The 23,916-nt window shown below is 44.1% G+C and overlaps 1 protein-coding gene across 1 annotated transcript in view; it reads right to left on the bottom strand.

The window, feature by feature from the left end:
* The window catches only part of hydin (HYDIN axonemal central pair apparatus protein), a 905,740-nt gene extending 882,025 nt beyond the window's left edge, over window positions 1-23,715 (bottom strand). The window contains exons 1-2 of the mRNA XM_043707374.2: window positions 23,630-23,715; window positions 20,551-20,711 (exon numbers count right to left, since the gene is read on the bottom strand). Of these exons, the coding sequence (XP_043563309.2) occupies window positions 20,551-20,682 (132 nt within the window). The 5' untranslated portion in view covers window positions 20,683-20,711; window positions 23,630-23,715. The remainder of the gene's footprint in view (window positions 1-20,550; window positions 20,712-23,629) is intronic.
* Window positions 23,716-23,916: the final 201 nt, after the last annotated feature.

Genomic DNA, 23,916 nt, shown 5'->3' with positions numbered 1-23,916 from the left:
CAGAAATTGCACTGGAGCAGCCATAAACATGTCATGACTACAAGGAGAGATCAGGGTTTGGAATTCTGTGGGGAGTAATTCATTCCTTGTCCCTGCAAAGCCTTTCAATCATCTTCAAAACAGAAATCACGTGTGTGATGGAATATTTTTCCCTTACTTGGGTGAGTGCAGCTCCAACAACACTCAAGATGCTAATCACCATCCAGGTCAAAGCATCACACTTAACTAGCAATATTTACTTCCTCCACTACCAATGCACAGAGGCAGTAGTGTGTACCATCTACAAGATGGACTCCAGTAACTCACCAAGGGTCCTTAGCAGTACCTTTCAAACCCACAACATCAACCGAAAGTGTGGTGCTAGAAAAGCACAGCAGGCCAGGCAGCGTCCAAGAAGCAAGAGAATCGACATTTTGGGCATAAACCCTTCATCAGGAATGATGCTTGTGCATCAGGGTTGAGAGATAAATGGTAGGGGATGGGGTTGGGGGGGAGGTAGCTGGGGAAGCGATAAGTGGATGAAGGTGAGGGAGAGGATGATAGGTCAGAGGGGGAGTGATGGGTCCAGAGGGCTGTGCTGAGTTGGAGGCTTGGGACTGGGATAATGTGGGGGGGGAATGAGGAATCTGTTGAAATCCACATTTATCCTGTGTGGTTGCAGGGTCCCAAAGCGGAATATGAGGCGTTCCTCCTCCAGGCGTCGGGTGGTATTGGTTTGGCGGTGGAGGAGGCCCAGGACCTGCATATCCTTGATGGAGTGGGAGGGGGAGTTGAAGTGCTAAGCCATGGGGTGGTGGGGTTGGTTGCTACGGGTGTCCCAGAGACATTCTCTGAAATGATTTGCAAGAAGACGTCCTGTCTCCTCAACATAGAGGAGACCACACCGGATGCAAAGGGTGCAGCAGATGGCATTGGTAGAGATACATGTGAATTTCTGATGGATATGGAAGGATCCCTTAGGGCCTTGGACTGAGGGGAGTGGTGTGGGCGCAGGTTTTGCACTTCCTGTGGTGGCAGGGAAAGGTGCTAGAAGTGAGAAGTAGGGTGTGGACCTTACGAGGGAGTCGTGGAGGGAATGGTCTTTTCTGAACGTTAATGGGGGAGGGGAGGGAAATATATCTCTGGTGGTGGGGTCCATTTGGAGGTGGCGGAAGTGGTGGAGGATGATGCATTGTATGCAGAGGTTGGCGGGGTGGAAGGTGAGGATCAGGAGGATTCTGTCCTTGTTGCATTGGGAGGGGTGGGGTGCGTGAAGTGGAGGAGATGCGCTGGAGGGCATCGTCAACCACATGGGAAGGCAAGTTGCAATCGTGGAAGAAAGAGGACATCTGGGACTTTCTGTGCAGGAGGCGGTAGAATAAGGAATACGGGTTGGCATTTTTACAGGATGTAGGGTGGGAGGAGGTGTAGCCTAGGTAGCTGTGGGAGAAGAGAACTTAGTGAAATTACAATCATGAGCAAATTGCGACTAAGCTAACTGCTGGACCTGCAGGTTGACAATTCTGTGGTCTAGATACACTTCATTCTAGTGTCTTATAAGAGATGGCTAATAAGTTATAAAAAGCATCTCTGTTAACTTTCTGAATTCAGAAAAGGTTCCATCAGACTGGAAAGTAGCAAATACAATCTATTTTTTAAAGAAAGGAGGAAGGCAGAACGTAGGAAACTCTAAGCCTGTCAGGTTGATGTCAGTGAGGGGGAAATTATTAGAATTAATCATTAAAGGGACTATAGAGTCTCACTTAGAAAACTCAAGGTAATCTGGAAGAGTCAGCATGACTTCATCAGAGAGAAATAAATTTAACTGATTTGTTATAATTCTTTGAAGAGGTAATACCTGCAGTGAATAAGAGGGTCCCTGCAGATGTACTATACATGGATTTCCAGATGGCATTTGCTAAGTGTCACATCAAACTGACTGTAGAAAATAAAAGCTCATGATGTAGAGGGAACATATTAAAGTGGATAAAATGTGACTGTCTTGCAAAAAACAGTGGCATAAATATATCTTCAACAGATAGGAGGGCTCTGCAGTGGGGCCTCAACGTTTTCTAATTCACATCAACAACTCAGTTGAGATGAGCAAAGTCATAATAGCTAGGCTTGCAGATGACACCAAGACAGTTAAGGAAAGTGCATTGTGAAGAAGGCATAAACAGGTAGCAAAAAGTAGTTTTGAGTCAGTGGCAAAATCTGGCAGATGGTATCTAATGAGGGAAAATGTGAAGTTGTTCATCTTGGCTTGAGGAATAAAAAAGCAGACTATTACTTAAATGATGAATGACTGCAGAATTCATAGGTGAAGAGAGATTTAGGTATTCTGGTGCATAAATCACAAAAGGTTAGTATGCAGGGACAGCATATCAGCAACAAGGCTAAAGGGATGCTATATTTTACTATGAGAGAAATTGAACATAAAATAAACATGTTTTCCTTCAGTTATATTGGCCAATATTGAGACCACTAAGAGAAAGTGAGGTCTGAAGATGCTGGAGATCAAAATCAAGAGTGTGGTGCTGGAAAAACACAGCAGGTCAGGCAGCATCCGAGGACCAGGACAATCGACATTTCAGGCAAAATCCCTTCATCAGGAATGAGGCTTGTGGGTCGGAGCTGAGAGATAAATGGTTGTGGGTAGGGTTGGGGGGAGGTAGCTGAGAAAGGTGAGAGAGAAGGTGATAGCTCAGAGGAGGTAGTGATAAACGGGTCTGGAGGGCAGTGCCGAGTTGGAGGCTTGGACCACACCGGGTGCAACGGATGCAGTAGAAGGCATTAGTAGAGGTACAGGTGAATTTCTGATGGATGTTGAAGGATCTCTTGGGGCCTTGGATGGACATGAGGGGAGTGGTTTGGATACAGGTTTTGCACTTCCTGCAGTGGCAGGGAAAGATGCCAAGAGTGAGGAGTGGGGAGTGGGCTGGTGGGGGATGTGGACCTAACGAGGGAGTCGCGGAGGAAATGGTCTTTTCGGAACACTGGTGAGGGAGGGAAGGGAAATATATCTCTGGTGGTGGGGTCCATTTGGGAGTGACGGATGTGGTGAAGGATAATGCGTTGTATGCAGAGATTGGTGGAGTGGGAGGTAAGGACCAGTGGGGTTCAGTCCATGTTGCATTGGGAGGGGTGTGGTTCAAGGTCGGTGGTGTGTGAAGTGATGAAGATGTGCTGGAGGGCATCATCAACCACGTGGGAAGGGAAGTTGCAATCATGGAAGCAGGAGGCCATCTGGGCTTTCTGATGTGGAATTGGTCATCCTGGGAACAGATGTGGCGGAGGCAGAGGAATTGAGAATAATTGGGTGGTCTCCTCTACCTCAGGGAGACAGGATGGTTTCTTGTGGATCGTTTCAAAGAACATTTCTGGGACACCCGCATCCACCAACCCCATCGCCCCCAAAACTCCCCCTCCCACTCAGTCAAGGACATGAAAGTCCTGGGCCTCCTCCACCGCCAAACTGTTACCATCCGACGCCTGGAGGAAGAACGCCCCATCTTCCACCTTGGGACCCTACAACAACACGGAATAAATGTGGATTTCAACAGCTTTCTCATTTCCCCTCCCCCACATTATCCCAGTCCCATCCTCCAACTCAGCACTGCCATCCAGACCTGTCCAGCACTGCCCCCTCTGACCTATCACCTTCTCCCTCACCTTCATCCACCTATCGCTTTCCCAGCTACCTCCTTCCAACCCTAATCCCCTCCCATTTACCTCTCAGCCTTGACCCACAAGCCTCATTCCTGAAGGATTTATGCCCGAAATGTCGATTCTCCTGCTCTTCCAATATTGAGACCTCATCAATTAACGTGTACTGTTTGATCTCCTTACTTAAAGAAGGATATATGTGCAATGGAGGTCATAAAATGTTTATTAGATTGATATCTGAAATGAGTGGGTTGTCTTATGAGGAAAGGTTGGTCAGATTGGGCTTATTTCCACTTGAGTCCAGAAGAGAGAGGGATGAATTGGTTTAAATACATAAGACTCTGAAGGTGGATGTGGAAAGGATTATTCCTCCTGTAGGTCAATCTGAAACTTGGGGGTTACTTTTAAAATTAAGGATCGCCCTTTTAGGACAGAAGCAAAATTATTTTTCTTTCAGAGAATACTATGACATTGGAACATTCCTGAGAAGGTGGCAGACGTAGAGTCATTGGATACTTCTAAGATAGAGCTGGATAGATCCTTTTTGAGCAAGGTAAATGGAAATGAGGATTTCAAAACACAACTAGATCAGCATGATCCTATTGGAGCAAACTCAAAGGGGTGAATGAACAACCAAAGAGATGATACGAGCTAAATGTAAGGAAACGGAAACATGGGCATGGTACACAAATTTTTGAAAATAGTAGGAAATGTTACCAAAGTTGTTAGACCCAAATCATCCAGAAGCAGAAAACTCCATTGACGACTTCTCTCAGCTCACTTTTCTTGCGTTCCATTTGCACTTCACATGTCTGGGATCAAATTGCAATATGGGAGGCTTCAGAAATGCAATACCCAGCTAAACCTTGCAGTGCAGGATCATCGCAGTTGCAAAGATTAGGTGAATTGACTATATTAAATTGCCCAGAATGTCAAGGAATGTGCAGACTGGGTGGATTAGCCTTGAGAAATGCAGGATTACAGGGATAGGGTTGCAGGACAGATCTGGGTGGGATAGTCTTTGGAGGGTCGCTGTTGACTTGATGGGTTGAATGGACTGCTTCGAAACTGTGATTCTGTGAAGCCATGTCCCTTTTTATAGCACAGATATTGGAAAGGTGCAAAAGTAACAGGGTTATTGCCATGGATGACTTTAACTTCCCTAATATTGATTGGAATCTCCTGAGTTCAAATAGTTTGAAATGAAGCAGTTTATCTGTCAGGTGTATCCAGGAAGGGTTCCTGATGCAATATGTAGATAGGCCGACTAGAGGGGAGACCATATTGGATTTAGTGCTTGGCAACAAACCATGCCAGGTGTCAGATCTCCCAGTGGGAGAGCATTTCGGTGATAGTGACCACAACTCCCTGACCTTTACAATACTCAGAGAGGGATAGGAGCAGACGGTATGGGCAAGTAGTTAATTGGGGGAAGGGGAATTACAATGCTATTTGGCAGGAACTAGGGTGTCTAAATTGGGAACAGATGTTCTCAGGGAAATGCGGAGGTTGTTTAGGAAGCACTTATTGATAGTGCTGGATATGTTTGTCCCACTGAGGCAAGGAAGGGATGGTAGGTTGAAAGAAATTTGGGTGACAAGGGATGTGGAACATCTAGTCAAGAGGAAGAAGGAAGCTCACTTAAGGTTGAGGAGGCAAATATCAGACAGGGCTTTACAGGGTTACCCAAAGCAGGAAGGAACTGAAGAATGGATATAGGAGAGCTAGAAGGGGGCATGAAAAAGCTTTAGCGGGTAAGATTAAGGAAAATCCTCAGGCATTCTATACTTATGTGAGGTACAAGAGGATGGCCAGAGTGAGGATAGGGTCGATCGCAGATAGTGGAGGGAACTTGTGCCTGGAGTCGAAAGAAGTAGGAGAGGTCCTTAATGAATACCTTATCTTCATTACTGAGAGGGACCTGGGCATTTCTGAGGACAGCGTGAATACGTTAGAACAGGTTGATGTTAGGAAGGAGGATGTGCTGGAAATTTTGAAAAGCGTATGGATAGATAAATCCCCTGGGCCAGATGGGATATACCCTATACCCTAGATTACTACAGAAAGTGAGGGAAGAGATTGTTGTGCCTTTGGTGATGATGTTTGCGTCCTCACTGTCCACTGGAGTAGTGTCTGATGATTGGAGGGTCATAGAGTCATAGAGATGTACAGCATGGAAATAGACCCTTATGTCCAACCCGTCCATGCCGATCAGATATCCTAACCCAATCTAGTCCCTTGTTCAAGAAAGGAAATAAGGATAATCCTGGGAACTATAGACCAGTCAGTCTGAAGTCTGTGGTGGACAAAGTATTGGAGAGGATTCTGAGAGACAGGATTTAAGATTACTTGAAAAACCATAGTTTGATTAGAGATAGTCAGCATAGCTTTGTGAGGGGCCTCATTCAGAAAGTAAAGAGACATGGAATACAGGGAAATTTGGTGGTCTGGATACAGAATTGGCTGGCCAATAAACGACAGAGAGTGGTAGTAGATGAAAAGTATTCAGCCTGGAGCTCGGTGACCAGTGGTGTTCCACAGAGGTCTGATCTGGGACCTCTACTCTTTGTGATTTTTATAAATGACTTAGATGAGGAAGTGGAAGGGTGGGTTAGTAGGTTTACCAATGGCACCAGGGTTGGTGGAGGTGTGGATAGTGTGGAGGGATGTTGTTGGTTGCAATGAGACATTGATGGGATACAGAACGGGGCTGATAAGTGGCAGATGGAGTTCAACCTGGAAAAGTTGAAGTGATTCACTTTGGAAGGTCAAATTTAAATGCAGAATACATGGCTAACGGCAGGATTCTTGGCAGTGTGGAGGAAGAAAGGGATTTTGGGGTCCACATCAAAGTTGTCACCGAAGTTGATAGGGTTGTTAAGAAGGCATATGGTGTGCTGGCTTGCATTAGCAAGGGGATTGAGTTTAAGAGCCGCGAGGTTATGCTGCAGCTCTATAAAGCCCTGGTTAGACTACAATTGGAATATTGTGTTCAGTTCTGGTTACCTCATTACAGGAAAGATGAGAAAGCGTTAGAAGGATGCAGAGGGGATTTACCAGGATGAAGCCTGAACAGGAGGGCATGCCTTACTAAGAAAGTATGAGGGAGTTTGGGCTTTTCTCATTGGAGTGAAGAAGGATGAGAGGTGACTTGTTAGAGGTGTACAAGATGTTGAGAGGCATAGATAGAGAGGTAGCCAGAGACTTTTTTCCTATGGTGTAAATGTCTGTCACATGGAGGCATAATTTTAAGGTAACTGGAGGAAGATTTAGGGGAGCTGTCAGAGGTTGTTCTTTACAGAGTGGTGGGTGTGTGGAAAGCAATGCGAGCAGTGATAGTAGAGTCAGATACATTAGGGACATTTAAGCGACTCTTGAATAGGCACATGGATGATAGTACAATGAAGGGTGTGTAGGTTATTCTTATCTTAGAGTAGGATAGAAGGCTGGCACAACAGAGGGTCTTTACCGTGATATACTGTTCTATGTTCTAAAGAGCCATATCTTAAAGATTCCAAAGCCTCACTGGAAAAACTACAATGAGAAGGAAAGAGTGAAGGGTTAGGATAGCATGTACATCAGGATAGAGTGGCAGACACAGGTGAGCAAGGGAGTGCCATGTAGTGTTGGTTAGGTGAAACTAAGCTTGTGATGTTCAAAGGGCATAGAAAGGGGTGGGCAGGTGTCAGCTTGGACCAGTGAGTGAAGTCTGGGGACTGAGGTCAGGTCAAGGCAGGGCAGAGGGTGAGGAGTTTTATAGTTACCCAGAAGTTAGAACACATTTTATTCTTTTAACCTTGCCAGTGTCACAATTCAGGTAAGTAAGTCAGAACTATCAGAAGATTCCATCTTTTACTGAAGAGTTAAGAGACTTTTTGAAGGGTAATTACACATCAGATGTTGGTGCATCAGGTTGGGGGTGGGTTCCCTGATGGATGGCAATATACTCGAGCATTTGCAGATTCTCCTTCAGGAAGAGAAGGCTAAAACAATAGTTCATAAGTGGTGATTAAAATTGTCAAGGATTTAGCTAGAATAAATAAAACAAAACTCATTTGATATTGGCTGAAAAACCAATATCCAAAGGATGTTAATTTAGGTGATTGGCTAAAGAACTGAACATTTGTTATACTGGTCTTGAAATGCAATGCCTGTTAGAGTGGTGGATACTGATTACACTGTAGCCTTTGAAAGGGAATTTAATGAAATTGCAAAAATATGGCAAAAGAACAAAGATTGACACCAACTTTGAAAGAGCTAGCACAAACTCAATGAGCCAAATAGCCTCTTCCAATATCTCACTATTCACAAATTACAGAACATTTAGTTAAAATTCATTTGGGCACAACAAAGCATATCACCTAGATAAGTACAGGTGTGAATGAGGAGGAAGAAGCCCGTCAAATCTCTGCTAATTAATCAGATGAATTATACTTTTTCAATGCATTGTATCTTGCAATGATATCATTGAAAAAGTACAATTCATCTGAAATAAGTACTATTTTTAAAGAAGAGACTTTTATAACATTCAAAAACATTTAAATTTTTATGAACTGTCATGTGTCACAGTAATGAGCACCTTAATAAAAAGATCACGCTATGTCTGAGACAGATGCAATGTACTGGCAAGCAATGATCTACTTAACAAGAACAGCCTGCCAGAGGACCCCTTCTTCTTTCCTGAAATACTCTATTGCTGACAAGTTTCCAAAGCAGGCTTGACTAATAAATACCTAATGAAATCAATCATCAGTTCCATATATCTGACCAGGTAAATTAAGATTTTTTGTCTCATCCAATCAACATAAAATTTCTGTTTAGCCAAATTACAATTTAATAATAAGCTACAAATATAGATGCCCAAAGTAATTTAAAGTATGATTGGTGCAATGGCTATTTATGTAATATTCAGATGTAATAATGCTCCAAATTCTAAGATGTCGAGAAAATAATCCATTTGCTAGTCCTTTATGCTTTGATTTCAGTCACTGTAAGAATAGTGTATTTGAACTATTTCTTTGATTAAATCCAGTGTCACAACATATTCACGCAGAAGAAATGACATTGTAATTTTGCACAAAAAATGCCCATTTTCTTGTGCTTACTGTGTCACCAAGTTTGAGGGAGACAATGATTAGAGATGGTGTGGTTCCCTCAGGAGTGAGAGAAAAGAGATTAATCAATAGCTTTTAAGAGATTAGCTATTGATTAAAACTAATAAACAATAATATTTGAAAGTAAAATAAATTACACTAAAAACAAAGTTTTACCCATTTCAACTGTAACTGTCTATAATGTGCTATCCATCACGAGGAGGATATTTAGTCTTCCAGAAAGAAACAGAATACTGGTGTGTCCTTCAAACACTCTAACTAAATAGCAATCTTGATTTCAAATCTTTGAAGACTTCATGAGCATATAGTTACTCCTGGGTAACTATAAAGCTCCTCACCCTCTACCCTGCCTTGATCTGACCTCAGTCCCCAGACTTGACTCAGTGGTCCAAGCTGACACCTGTCCACCCCTTTCCAGTCCCTTTGATCATCACAAGCTTAGTTTCACCTAACCAACACCGTACCTGGCACTCCCTTGCCCACCTGCAACTGCCACTCTACTCTGACGTACATGCTATCCTAACCCTTCACCCTTTCCTTCTCACTGTACTTTTTCAGTGAGGCTTTGGAATCTTTAAGATATGGCTCTTTAGAACATAGAACAGTACAGCACAGTAAAGGCCCTTCAACCCTCTGTTGTGCCAGTCATAAAATCATACAACATGAAGGGAGGCCTCTCAGCTAGCTGGTGCCTGTCCTGGCTCTCAGACAGAGTTATCCAATTTGTCCTACTCCTCTATATTTCCCCACAGCTTTGCATTTTCTTTTCACTTTTTAAATATCTATCTAATTCCTTTTGAAAACTACTATTAATTTTCCTTAAACCTACTATTTCAAGCCAGATATTCCAAAATGTAACAATTTGCTGAGTGATAAAAGGCACCTCATCTCTCCCCTTTGGCATTTTTGCCCATTTTATACCTGTATCCTCTAGTCACTGACACTGTGGTCAGTGGAAATAGTTCCACACTTCCAACTCTGGGAAAACTCAACATAAATTGGAAAACCTCAATTGACTCTTACATAGCTTTCTTTGCTTCAAAGCTCCACAACAATAGCTTCCCCAGTCTCCCTACATAAATAAATTATCTCATCCCTGGTAAAATTCTGTCAAATTCCCTCTGCATCTTCTGGAAGTTCCTTTCTAAAGTGCCTTAGCCTTTGTTGGACATAGACCTCTAGCTGAGGTCTAACCAACAGTTTGAAAAATGTTCATCAGAGCTTCTTTGTTTTTATGCTGCAAGCCTCCATCAAAAAAGTCAGGTGCACGGTGTGCTTTCAAGCAAACAATGCACCACTGAATTGTCCTGCCACCTTCAAAGGTGTGCGCATGCAAACTTTCAGGACTCTAAGTACTTGTGCCCTGTTAAAATGCTGTCATTGTCATTAGGTGTGCTTAATAAAAAAGACACTGAGATAAAGAGACTGGAAAGAATGAAAGGGAAGATCAAATAAATCCGGGAACAATCATGGAAAGTTTGCAGACATGGCTGCTAAAAATTGGAAGATCAAGAGAGGTAATGAGTTGCACATTAGTAAAAACAAAGTGCTGAAAAATTCGGCAGGTCTGGCAGGATCTGCGGAGAGAGAAACAGAGTTAGATTTCAAATCCAGTATGACTTTTCTTCAAACGCTTTCTGTTTTTATTTTCAATTTCCACCTTCCAAATTATCCTTCTTTCAATGAGTTGCAAGGAGTTATGGTCCTATGAAACTATCAGTCAAATATAGCGTGCACTGAGACCAATTTTAACATGATGAGGACATTTGGAAGGAAGAAAAGTTTTGCAATGGGTCATGCGCACTTTTGGAGGAACAAGATAATAAAAGGTTTAGAAATCATAACTCTAAAAAATACATTCCAAAACTTCGTTACACTGAAATAAAATCCACATGCAAGCTAGGGGAGATGGCAGCATTGTGATAACATCACTGGACAAGTTACCGAGAGGTCCAGGTCAATATTCTGGGAACACAAGTTTATACCTCACAATGACAGCTAGTGAAATTTCAATAAAATTAATACATTTGGAATATAAAGCTAGTCTTAGTAATTGAGACCAGAAATTACCATTGATTGTTATAAAAGCCATCCAGTTCACTAACTTTAAGAGAGGAATTCTGCTGCTCACATATGGTCTACATGCAACTACAGACTCCTAGAATTGGGTTGACTCGTAACTGCCTTCCAAAATGGCTCAGTAAACTACTCAGTTCAACGGTAATTAGGTTGAGAAATAAATGCAAGCCACGTCAGCGATGCCCACATCCCATGAAAGAATGAAGGTTAAAAGGAAACGCCAGCATAATACAGTATTGACGCTGATGGCAAGAGTTAATAGGAAAACTAGGATGATAATCCCTGTTTGGCATAACAGTACTGACATTAATTTGGTTTATACTTCCGGATGATGATGGTCTGACTGAAAACTGATTTATTCAAATCATTTCTAATTCCAGGCAGGAAACTTAAACTGCCTGAATCTTACCTTCTATTACCACGATGTCAGATAAATTGTCTTATGCAAAATGAAACGTGCTTGGAAATCATATTCGAAACAGGTAACATGGCAAAAAATTTAAAACTTATGTAAAATATTGAACTATGTTAGCTAGCAATTGTCAAAGTACATTTTTATGAAATATTTCTCAAAGTTAATTCAGACCTAGCCATGGAGGTTACTTCACCTCCAAACCAAATAACAGGGAAGCGATATATTTGGATAATTAAGGCAAGACCTGCAACAAACCATTGAACTGAAGAATAGTGGCATCCAGAAAGGTTGCATCAGACTGGACATGGGGTTGGATCTAGCAGGGTCAGGTCCAGTGGTGCCACTTCAGATTGTATTCTTGCCTCGATCTCAAATCATGTGGTGAGGGAGCTCGGTCGGAGTCAGAGGTGATTTGGGGATCCATTTAAAAGTTACTCAGGAATTAGAGCTGGTTTGTGATCCTTCATCTTTCCTAGGTATTAGGCTTCAGTAATTCAAAACCTTTCAAATTCTACAACTTTAATCGACTCTTTCTGAGAATGTCAGGTAAGATGAATTGACTTCGGAAAATTAAATTTAGAACACAGAACAGCACGGCACGGTACAGGCCCTTCAGCCCTCGATGTTATGCCAACCTTTTATCCTACTCTAAGATCAAACTAACCTACATACCCTTCATTTTACTATCATCCATGTGCCTAACCAGAGAAGCTTAAATGTTCTTAATGTATCTGACTCTGCTACCACTGCCGGCAGTGCATTTCACACACCCAACACTCTGTGTAAAGTACCTACCTCTGACTTCTCCCCTAAACATTCCTCCAATAACCTTAAATTATGCCTCCTCATGATAGTCATTTCCACCAAGGGCTATCCACTCTTTCATCATTTGTATACCGCTACCACCACTCATCCTTCTTCATTCCAATGAGAAAATCCCAATCTCCCTCATCCTTTCTTCATTAGACATGCCCTCCAGTGCAGGCAGCACCCTGGTAAAACTCCTCTGCATCCTCTCTAAAACTTCCATATCTTTCCTAAAATGAGGCGACCACAACTGGACACAATATTCCAAGAGTGGTCTAACCAGGGCTTTCTCGAGCTGCAGCATAACCTTGCGCCTCCTAAACTCAATCCCCCTGCGAATGAAAGCAAACACACCATACACCTTCCTAATAACCCTATCAACTTACGTGGCAACTTTGAGGGATCTATGGACGTTAACCCAAAGATCCATGTTCTTCCACACTGCCAAGAATCCTACCTTTAACCCTGTAATCTGCACTTAAATTCGACCTTCCAAAATGAATCACTTCACACTTTTCCAGGTTGAACTCCATCTGCCAATTCTCAGGCCCCACTCTGCATCCTGTTAACGTCTCGCTGCAATCTCCAACAGCCCTCGACACTATCCACAACTCCACTAACCTTCGTGTCACAGGCAAACTTACTAACCTACCCTTCCACTTGCTCATCCAAGTCATTTATAAAAATCACAAAGAGCAGAGGTCCCAGAACAGGTCCCTGCAGAACACCACTGGTCACCGAGCTCCAGGCTGAATATTTTCTATCATCCTCTGTCTTTTATGGGCCAGCCAATTCTGTATTCAGACAGCCAAATTCCCCTGTATTCCATGTTGTCTTATGTTCTGAATGAGCCTACCATGGGGAACCTTATCAAACTCTTTGCTAAAATCAATTAACACCACATCTACTCTGATACCTTCATCAATATGTTTTGTCACATCCTCAAAGAATTGAATAAAGTTTGTGAGGTGTGACCTGCCTCTCACAAAGCTATGCTGACTATGTCTAATCAAACTATGTTTTTTCCAAATAATCACAAATTCTGTCTCTCAGAATCCTCTCCAATACTTTGCCTACCACTGACATAAGACTGTAATTCCCAGGATTATCCCTATTCCCAATCCTGAACAAGGGAATAACATTTGCCACCTTCCAGTCATCTGGTCCTATTCCAGTGGACAATGAGGATGCAAAGATCATTGCCAAAGGTGCAGCAATCTCTTCCCTTGCTTCCCGAAATAACCTTAGGTTTATCCTGTCTGGCCCAGGGGATTTATCTAGCCTCAAGTTTTTCAAACTTTCCAGAACAACCCTCCTTGTTAACATCAACCTCTTCAAGCATATCACACTGTCCTCACAAATCACAAGGTCCCTCTCACGAGTGAATACTGATGCAAGGTATTCATTAAGGATCTCCCGTACTTCCTCCGCTCCCGGTATAAGTCCCTTCCACTATCCCTGATCAGCCCTAACCTTATCGTGGTCGTCCTCTTATTCCTCACATATGGGCAGAACTATTTGGAGGTTTCCTTAATCCTACCCGCCAAGGCTTTTTCATGCCCCCTTCTAGCTCTCCTAAGTCTATTCTTCAGTTCCTTCCTGGCTACCTTGTAACTGTCTACAGCCCTGTCTGATCCTTGATTCCTCAACCTTAAGTAAGGTTCCTTTTTCCTCTCGACTAGGTGTTTCACATCTCTTTATATCCAAGGTTCCTTCACCTCACAATCACTTCCTTGCCTCACTTGGACAAACCTATCCAGCACTTGCAGCAAGTGCTCCCTAAACAACCTCCACGTTTCTGTTGTGCATTTCTCAGAGAATATCTGTTCGCAATTTATGCTCCACACTTGCCCAATAGCATTTTAATTTCCCGCTCCCCCAATTAAATACTTTCCGATGCTGATTGCTCCTATCCCTGTCCATGACTATAGTAAAGGTCAAGAGCTGTGATCACTATCACTGAAATGATCTCCCACCAAGAGATCTGACACCTGACCTGGTTCATTGCCAAGCACCAAATCCAGTATGCTTCCCCCCTCCACCCAGTTGGCCAATCTACATATTGAGTCAGGAATTCTTCCTGGACACACTGGACAAAATCTGCCCCATCCAAACTATTTGCACTAAGGAGGTTCCAATCAATATTAGGAAAGTTAAAGTCACCCATGATAACAATCCTGTTACTTCTGCACTTTCCAAAATCTGCCTCCCAATCTGCTCCTCCATGTCTCTGTTCCTATTGGGGGCCCATAGAAAATTCCCAATAAAGTGACTGTTCCTTTCCTGTTTCTGACTTCCATCCATAGTGACTGAGTAGACAAATCCTCCTCGATGAACTCACTTTCTGCAGCTGTGTTACTATCCATGATTAGCAATGCCACTCCCCACCTCTTTTATCTCCCTCCCTATTCCTTTTAAAAACATCTAACCCCCAGAACATCCAACAACCATTCCTACCCCTGTGATAGCCAAGTCTCCATAATGGCCACAACATCGTAGTTCCAAGTACTGATCCATGTTATCAGTTCATCACCCTTATTCCTGACACTACTTGCGTTAAAATAGACACACTTCAACCCATCACACTCACTGCAACTTTGCCCTATAACTGTCTATCTTTCCTCTCAGACTCCACATGTTGTATCCACCTGTTCACCAGCTACCCCATTGTCTGATCCAGAGCACCGGTTCCCAACACCCTGCCAAATTAATTTAAATTTCCTGAGCAATTCCCAGAGAATCAGCTACACTGGGGATTCTGCAGGCTCTGACACACAACTCCAGTCAGCACTGCTCCAATGACTCTCTAACCACCAGAATATCTGGGCAATTTTTGTTTGGGTCGAGCGGGACATAAAAGATTTTCGCAAAACGTTCTATGGATTCAGTCAGCATTATTTTTGGGAGACTAAAAACAATTTCTCCAAATGTTTTCAGCTATGTCAAAGTGTCTCAGCCACAGTTTGGTTTCCATTGTATCACAATTTACCAAACTAACATTATCGAAAGACATCATTATCCTCTATCCTTACACTTCATTTGTGGTTCCATTCGTTAACCAGCTTTGACAAAAGCCTCAAGGTGTCAGTTATCGACACAATAAAGTAGCTTTCTGTAAAATCTTTACTGAAATCAGACCTACCCCAACAGAGAAGAAATTCAATACTTTAAAAATGTCACAGGCAAAAATAATGGTGTTATTATTCCCCAATTAAAATTTATGTGGGTGGGATTTCATAAATGTAAAACATAGATAATTAAAACAAGACAATATGGCAAGCTTTCATAATGTCAGCTTGTCAGTTGAGAGAGTGTATGCAACTTATTTAGCTAACAGTCTGCATAAACATTAAACACAGCATGTACGTGAGAATTAAGAGATTGCTTGTTTCTACCTGTTGATCAGTGTTAACGCTGTTTGCATGCAGCAGCACAAGAAACAAAATAGCAATTCTAATGTTGGAGTGCCATTGGAATAATATGGCCAGGTTGACAGAAATGTTGACTAGGAGAGAGAGGGAGAAGCTTTCCAATAAATGCTCACTGATCCATTATGATATTCAATCAAAATTTCAAATAAGAATCCATTGCGTGTATTTACATAATCTCTAGTCCAACCATCTTTATTCATTTATAAACCCCCAACCAGTTCACATTGAATATTTTCATGTTAAGATTCAATTTTATTCAATCATAATCCCCTTCAATCCGAGAAATAATCTTAACTTTTTGAACAATGCCAATTTATGCTCAGAGCATGCTCTAAGCAATCTGTTCAGGCATAAACACTTCTGAAGCAGCAGTAATGACAGAAGCCAAGCATAGCAATTTAGGTGAGGACAAAGTTATCTTCAGCAATGAACGAGGACTAGGATATTCATTGGTTTTATTATGACAAATTTATGGACGGTGAAAAGCTGATTCAAGATCAACAACTGTGTTGTTGGGGCTGGGGTGATTGGGATGGAAAGAAAGTTTAAGAGGTTGAACAATAAGGCTACTTGAGTGGTATCTTCCAAAGTCAGCATGGTATAAGTCAGAAAAATACTTTGGATCTGTCCAATTAGCACAACTATAACAGAAATTGCTGGAAAATCTCATCAGGTCTGCCAGTATCCACGAAGAGAAATCAGCGATAGTGTTTTGTGTCCAGTGACCCTCCTTCAGAACTGAAAGCAGCTTGGAAAAGGATGGTTTTTACACAGAAGATGGGATGGTGGTGGTGTGTGTGTCTGTGTGCATGGGGTTGGGGATGGGGGTTGGTGGGGTGGGTGCAATAGGTAGAGATAGAGCCCAAAGAGAGACAAAACCAGTTGGACTGACAAAGGAGTGGCTAAAGGGCTAAAGGTCAATCTAGGGAAATGAATAGCTGCTAATGGGGTCTATTAGTGACTGACAGCGTGACACCAACCAATGTGATGCCAATGTCTGGTGTGTGGGAGTAGAGGAAAGCATGGGGAAAGATGCTCAAGCCCTAAAATTGTTGAACTCGATATTAAGTCCAGAAGGCTGCAGGGTTCTCAAGTAGAAAATGGGGTACTCCTCTTCCAGCTTGCACAGAGCTTCACTGGAGTACTGCAGCAAGGCTGAGACACGGACACGGGCTATGGAAGATGATGTGTTGAAGTGCCAAGCAACTGAAAGCTCAGGGTCTTTTTTGTGCACAGAACATTCTGCGAAGCAGTCACCCAGTCTGTGTTTCTTTTCCCCAATGTAGAGGAGATCATATCGTGAGCAGCGAGTACCGTAGACTAGATTGAGTGAAGTGCAGATAAAACATTGCTTCCCCGGAAGGTATGTCTGTGGCCTTGGATACTGAGGAGGAAGAAAGTAAAAGGGCAGGAGTTTCACCTTCTGTGATTGCATGAGGCTGTGACAACGTGTTCAGAGTGAAGGAGTGGACCAGGCTGTCCTAGAGAGAACAGTCCTTGCAGAAGGCTGACAAGAGGCGGGAGGGGAATATGTGTCTGGTGGTGGCATCCTGCTGGAGGCGGCTAACGACCCTCTGGATGTGATGTGGAGGTGCCAGTGTTGGACTGGGTGGACAAAGTCAGAAGTCACTTGACACCAGGTTATAGTCCAACAGATTTATTTGAAATCACAAGCTTTCAGAGTGCTGTTCCTTTGTCAGGTGATTGTAATTTCAAATAAACTTGTTGGACTATAACCTGGTGTCAAGTGACTTCTGACTTTGCATGTGGATACTAATGGGATGGTCGGTGAAGACAAGGGGAACACAATCGCTGTTGTGGCAGGGGAAGGGGTCATGGCCAAAGTGAGGGAAATGGGTCGGACCCAGCTGAGGGCTCTGTCAATTACAGTGCCAGAGAATCATTGGTTGAGGAAGAAGTTGAACATTTTGGTTGCTCCCCTACTGAAGCTGGCATCATCAGAACAGATGCAACAGAGATGGAGGAACTGGAAGATTGGAATAGAGTCTTTACAGGAAACAGGGTGTGCGGATGTATAGTCAAGGCAACTATGGGAGTAAGTGGATTGATAATGGATATTAGTGGCCAGTCTATCCTCAGAAATGGAAACAGAGATGTCGAGGAAGGGAAGGGAAGAGTCAGATAGACCAGATGAAGGTGACAGCAGGGTGGTAATTGGAAGTGAAATAAATAAACTTTTCCAATTCCAGATAAGAGAGGAAAGCGATACCTAAGATGTCATTGATGAACCAGAGAAAGTTGTGGCTGGGGGCTGGAGTAGGACCAGAACAAGGACAACTATATGTGATGTTGAAGAAACAGCAGTTCAAGGAAATAACATAGCATGGGGCAACTGGTCAGTGATATTTAGGCGAGAGGGGTCAAGGAAACAGAGAATGGAATAAGGAAAACTATCAATAGAGAAAAATGTCAAAGTTGAGATAGGATGCTCTCTTTCTGGTCAGCAGCCATTATCAAATTCAGGAGCAAGAAACTTAACGCATTCGAAACAGCAAGTCTTTTGATGCAACATGGCAGAAGCTGTTACAGGGAGTTCCAGGTACAGTAGACAGATTCTGTGACTGGATCAGTGGTGCTGGAAGAGCACAGCAATTCAGGCAGCATCCAACGAGCAGCGAAATCGAAGTTTCGGGCAAAAGCCCTTCATCAGGAATAAAGGCAGAGAGCCTGAAGCGTGGAGAGATAAGCTAGGGGAGAGTGGGGGTGGGGAGAGAGTAGCATAGAGTACAATGGGAGAGTGGGGGAGGAGATGAAGGTGATAGGTCAGGGAGGAGAGGGTGGAGTGGATAGGTGGAAAAGGAGCTAGGCAGGTCGGACAAGTCCGGACAAGTCAAGGGGACAGTGCGGAGCTGGAAGTTTGAAACTAGGATGAGGTGGGGGAAGGGGAAATGAGGAAGCTGTTGAAGTCCACATTGATGCCCTGGGGTTGAAGTGTTCCGAGGCGGAAAATAAGGCGTTCTTCCTCCAGGCGTCTGGTGGTGAGGGAGCGGCGGTGAAGGAGGCCCAGGACCTCCATGTCCTCGGCAGAGTGGGAGGGGGAGTTGAAATGTTGGGCCACGGGGCAGTTTGGCTGATTGGTGCGGGTGTCTCGGAGATGTTCCTTAAAGCGCTCTGCTAGGAGGCGCCCAGTCTCCCCAATGTAGAGGAGACCGCATCGGGAGCAACGGATACAATAAATGATATTGGTGGATGTGCAGGTAAAACTTTGATGGATGTGGAAGGCTCCTTTAGGACCTTGGATAGACGTGAGGGAGGTGGTGTGGGCACAGGTTTTACAGTTCCTGCGGTGGCAGGGGAAAGTGCCAGGATGGGAGGGTGGGTCGTAGGGGGGCATGGACCTGACCAGGTAGTCACGGAGGGAACAGTCTTTGCGGAAGGCGGAAAGGGGTGGGGAGGGAAATATATCCCTGGTGGTGGGGTCTTTTTGGAGGTGGCGGAAATGTCGGCGGATGATTTGGTTTATGCGGAGGTTTGTAGGGTGGAAGGTGAGCACCGGGGCGTTCTGTCCTTGTTACGGTTGGAGGGGTGGGGTCTGAGGGCGGAGGTGCGGGATGTGGACGAGATGTGTTGGAGGGCATCTTTAACCACATGGGAAGGGAAATTGCGGTCTCTAAAGAAGGAGGCCATCTGGTGTGTTCTGTGGTGGAACTGGTCCTCCTAGGAGCAGATACGGCGGAGGCAGAGGAATTGGGAATACGGGATGGCATTTTTGCAAGAGATAGGATGGGAAGAGGTATAATCCAGGTAGCTGTGGGAGTCTGTGGGTTTGTAAAAAATGTCGGTGTCAAGTCGGTCATCACTAATGGAGATGGAGAGGTCCAGGAAGGGGAGGGAGGTGTCAGAGATTGTCCAGGTAAATTTAAGGTCAGGGTGGAATGTGTTGGTGAAGTTGATGAGATTGCTCAACCTCCTCACGGGAGCACGAGGTGGCGCCAATGCAGTCATCAATGTAGCGGAGGAAGAGGTGGGGAGTGGTGCCGGTGTAATTACGGAAGATCAACTGTTCTACGTAGCCAACAAAGAGACAGGCATAGCTGGGGCCCATACGTGTGCCCGTGGCTGACTGACCAAACATGACATCAAAGACTCCAGTTTCAGCAGATCTCTGAAGTTCGCCTGATGAGAAGTTCCAGACTGAAGGTGAAAAACAAATACAAAGACCAAAGAACAGCACAGCACAGGAACAGGCCCTTTGGCCCTCCAAGCCAGCACCGCCACATTTTGCCTTTCCATGCTAAAACTGTCTTCACTTCCAGAATCCATATTTCCCTTCCTATTCATGTATTCATCCAGGTGCTTCTTGAATGCTGCTGTTGTATCTGCTTCACCCACCTCCTCTGGCAGTGTGTTCCAGGCACTCACCAGACTTTGTGTGAAAAACTTACCATGCACATCTCTTTTAAACTTCCCCCTACCTCTCACCTTGAACCTGTGTCCTCTAGTAATTGACCCCTCCACCCTGGGAAAAAGCTTCATAGTTTCCACTCTATCCGCGCCATTCACAATCTCATAAACTTTTTAGGTCACTCCTCAATCTCCTGCAAACCCAGTCTATCCAACTTTTCCTCATGGCTAATATTCCCCATACAAGGCAAAATCCTGGTAAATCTTTTCTGTACCCTCTCCAAAACATCCACAGTAGTGTGGTGACCAGAATTGTACGCAATATTCCAAACGTGGTCTAACTAAATCTCTATAAAGTTGCAATATAACCTGTCTATCCTTATACTCAATACCACTTCCAGTGAAGGCAAGCATGCCATAAGCCTTTTTTACTACCTTACCTGCCCGCCCTGCCATCTTCAATGATCTCTGTACCTGCACACCCAGATCTCTCTGCATATCAGTACTCCTAAGGGTTCTGCCATTCACTAAACAATTTCCACCTGTATTTGACCTTCAAAAATGCATCACCTCACATTTGTCCAGATTTAACTCCATCTGCTATTTTTCTGCCTAACCCTCCATATCGTGCTGTATCCTTGTTGAATCTAGGTAGCTGTAACTTTGGGATTAAAGTGCTCACTTTTGTTCATACCTTAACATTTTTCTCCTCTCTTTTGACCAGTTTTGGATTGCCAGGATCCACCACCTTGCTTTTAATTCCTTCTGGCAATTTGAAGGTGCTCTGTATTGCTCGATCAGTTGATTCCACATTGCTAGCAGCCATTAATTGCTTCAGAAATATTCAGCAAGACACTGCAAGACAAATGAAAGAAAAGTCAATGCAGTTTTAAGTCAAATATTCTGCTGTACAAGAGAAAGGATCCCAAGATGATGCTGCTCTTCCCGAGTGCAAGATCACTGTGGTAAATTGCCACATGCTTAACATGGTTCAAGCTGATATCTCTGTGTATTTATCAACATTGTTGATATTTTTCCCAGTCGAAAAGTGTGGTGCTGGAAAAGCACAGCAGCTTTTCCAGCACCACACGTTTCGACTCTGATCTCCAGCATCTGCAGTCCTCACTTTCTCCTGATTTTTTTCTAAGCTGACTGAAACTTTTGATAGAAACTTGTAGTCAGTGATCTAGTAGATTCAGAGATTGAACTAATCATATAAATAAAACAAAGATCAACAGGTGCTGAAGAAATTAAATAAAAACTAAAATCGAGAGAGAAGCTCAGCAGATCTGGCAGCATCTGTGGAGAGAAAGCAGAGTTCAAAACTAGAGTGCATAGGTTTAAGGTAAGGGGAAAATTTTAAAAAGGACCTGTGTGGTAACATTTTCATGTAGAGGGTTGTACACGTACAGAGGCACCTCCACTTACATTATTTAAAAGGCATCTGGATGATATATTAATAGGAAGGGTTTAGAGAGATATGAGCCAGGGCTAGAAAATGGGACTAGTTCACACTGGGATATCTGGTCAGTATGGATGAGTTAGACCAAAGGGTCTGTTTCCATACTGTATGACTCTGTTAAGTCCAGCGATCCTTCTTCAGTTAGCCACATAAATACTGTGAAGACAAGAGCAGGTCAGAGGCTAGAAATCCTGTGGTGAGTACTCAACTTCTGACTCCACAAAGTCTGTCCACCATCTGCAAGGCACAAGCCAAGAATACTGCCCAATTGCCTGCATGAGTGCAGTTCCAGCAACACTCAAGAAGATGACAACATCCAGGACAAACCACCCAGCTTGATTGGCACCACGTTCACTCTCTCCACCACTAACCTTCAGTAGCAGGAGTGTTCACTGCAGAAATTCACCAAGGCTCCTTTGGCAGCATCTTCCAAACCCTCGACCACTACCACATTGAAGTCAAAGGTAACAAATGTGTGGGAAAATCTCCACCTGCAAATTCCTTCCAAGTCACTCACCATCCTGATTTGGAACTGACAACTCTAAAGAAGAATCATGCTGGACTCAAAATGTGAGCTCTGTTTCTCTCTCTCTCTCTCCACTGATGCTGCCAGGTCTGCTGTGTTTCTCCAGCATTCTTTGTATTTGTTTTTGAAATAAAACAGTACATTTTTTACATTAGTGTTCCTATCAGAATGCAGGAAGGGAGACTGTAAGCATTTGTTCTTTTGGCCTTTTTGGCAAAGTCAGCCTGTTTGCTGCAAGTTGCCTTAAGTGAATAGCTTTGTATCATTCACCAACTTTAGTGGCACAAGTTGCTTCAAGCCAAGTGTACCAGTGTTCTACAGACAACAGCATCAAAGCCTTCAACTTTCTCATTTCACAAATTATCTATTCTCTTGCATATTGTGACGCTTTCCTTCTCAAACTCCTTTCTTCTTCAATATTCATCTATCCCTGCTGCAAAGAAGCGTGTTTTTGTTTTAAAAAATCTGATACCAAAAGCTGTGCAGAAATATCACTTGCAAATTTATGTCTCTGCTTTTCTTGTTTTAAAATGATAATAAAAAATGCACATTTTTAAATGAAGATAAGAATGTGCTATTTCACTGTCTCTCACAGAAGATGCGCATTGCATAGCAACTACCAACAGGCAATCTTAGCTTAGCTTCCCATTGCTCATTGATGACAGAAAATAGTAACCACAGCTACAGCCACTGAATTTTTTGCACTCAGATAACTTGCAATTTTTGTATCAATAAAAAATGACATTTTGCCTGGAAGAAACAGTAAAATTTAATCAGAAAATAATAATGTGAAATTAAAAGTACACCCTCTTTGCTAACATTCTTTAGATAAAGTTACTTCAAATGACAGTGTCCACACACAAGCATACAAATTAGGAGCAGGAATAGTACATTCAGCCTATTGAGGAAAGGAAGTGAGGACTGCAGAAGCTGGAGATCAGTCGAGAGAGTGTTGCTGGAAAAGCGCAGCAGGTCAGGCAGCATCCGAGGAACAGGAGTACATGTTTCAGGCAGGATCCTTCATCAGGACTGGATAATAAATGCTCGTCCAGCCAGTGACACTCATAAACCACGTGTGGAAATAACAGTTGCGGAGATTTTACGGCATGGAATGCGGCCCATTGTGTCCATGCCGGTCATCAAACATCACCTATTCTCATCCCACTTTCCAGCACCTGGCCCGTAGCCTTGTGTGTAAATGGTGTTTCAAGTCTTCACCCACATAGTTCTTAACTGTCTTGAGAAGATGTTTGCCTCGACCAATCTTTTAGGCAGTGAGTTCCAGATGAAGAAAAAAATCCTCAAATCTCCTCCTAACCTCCAGTAAACTGTGTCCCCTAACTTGTCAGCCCTCTGCCCTCGGATGTTGTACACCTCAACCAGACAGCCCCCCACACCCACACCCCACCCCCACCACAACCACAACCACAACCACAACCACAACCACAACCACACCCACACCCACACCCACCACCCCCACCCCCACACCACACACCCACCACCCCCACCCCCACCCCCACACCACACACCCACCACCCCCACCCCCACACCACACACCCACCACCCCCACCCCCACCCCCACCCCCACACCACACACCCACCACCCCCACCCCCACACCACACACCCACCACCCCCACCCCCACACCACACACCCACCACCCCCACCCCCACACCACACACCCACCACCCCCACCCCCACACCACACACACACCTCCCTTCTGAGGAAAGTGGAAAACAAATGTTGCCTAATAAAACTAAAAACGCTGAGGGTAACTTTATTCACCTCGCTCATACCCCGAGGAGGGTAAATAACCTCTGCAAGTGGGCAGTCGGCGGCTCCTCGGCGTCGCTGGCACTGTGTCCTCCAACCGGCCGCCGACACCATGGCAACGCGCCGCCGCCGCCCAAGTCCGCCCGCCAGTGTCGGGCCTCCCTATTGGCGGGCACCGCGTCACGTGAGTCATCTCCGCGGCAACGGGGCAAGCGGTGCTCGGGCCCGCCCGCCCGCCATGTCGCCTGCGCCGCGGGACTCGGTGTCCGAGCACGGCCGCCGGCGGCCGGGGTGAGTCG

This window comes from Chiloscyllium plagiosum, unplaced genomic scaffold (assembly GCF_037043375.1).
Source record: "Chiloscyllium plagiosum isolate Xiang-an unplaced genomic scaffold, Cpla_swu_hap1 HiC_scaffold_17, whole genome shotgun sequence".
Lineage (NCBI taxonomy): Eukaryota > Metazoa > Chordata > Chondrichthyes > Orectolobiformes > Hemiscylliidae > Chiloscyllium > Chiloscyllium plagiosum.
The sequence above is the reverse complement of the archived record's forward strand: the minus strand, read 5'-3'. Positions and strand labels throughout refer to the sequence as shown.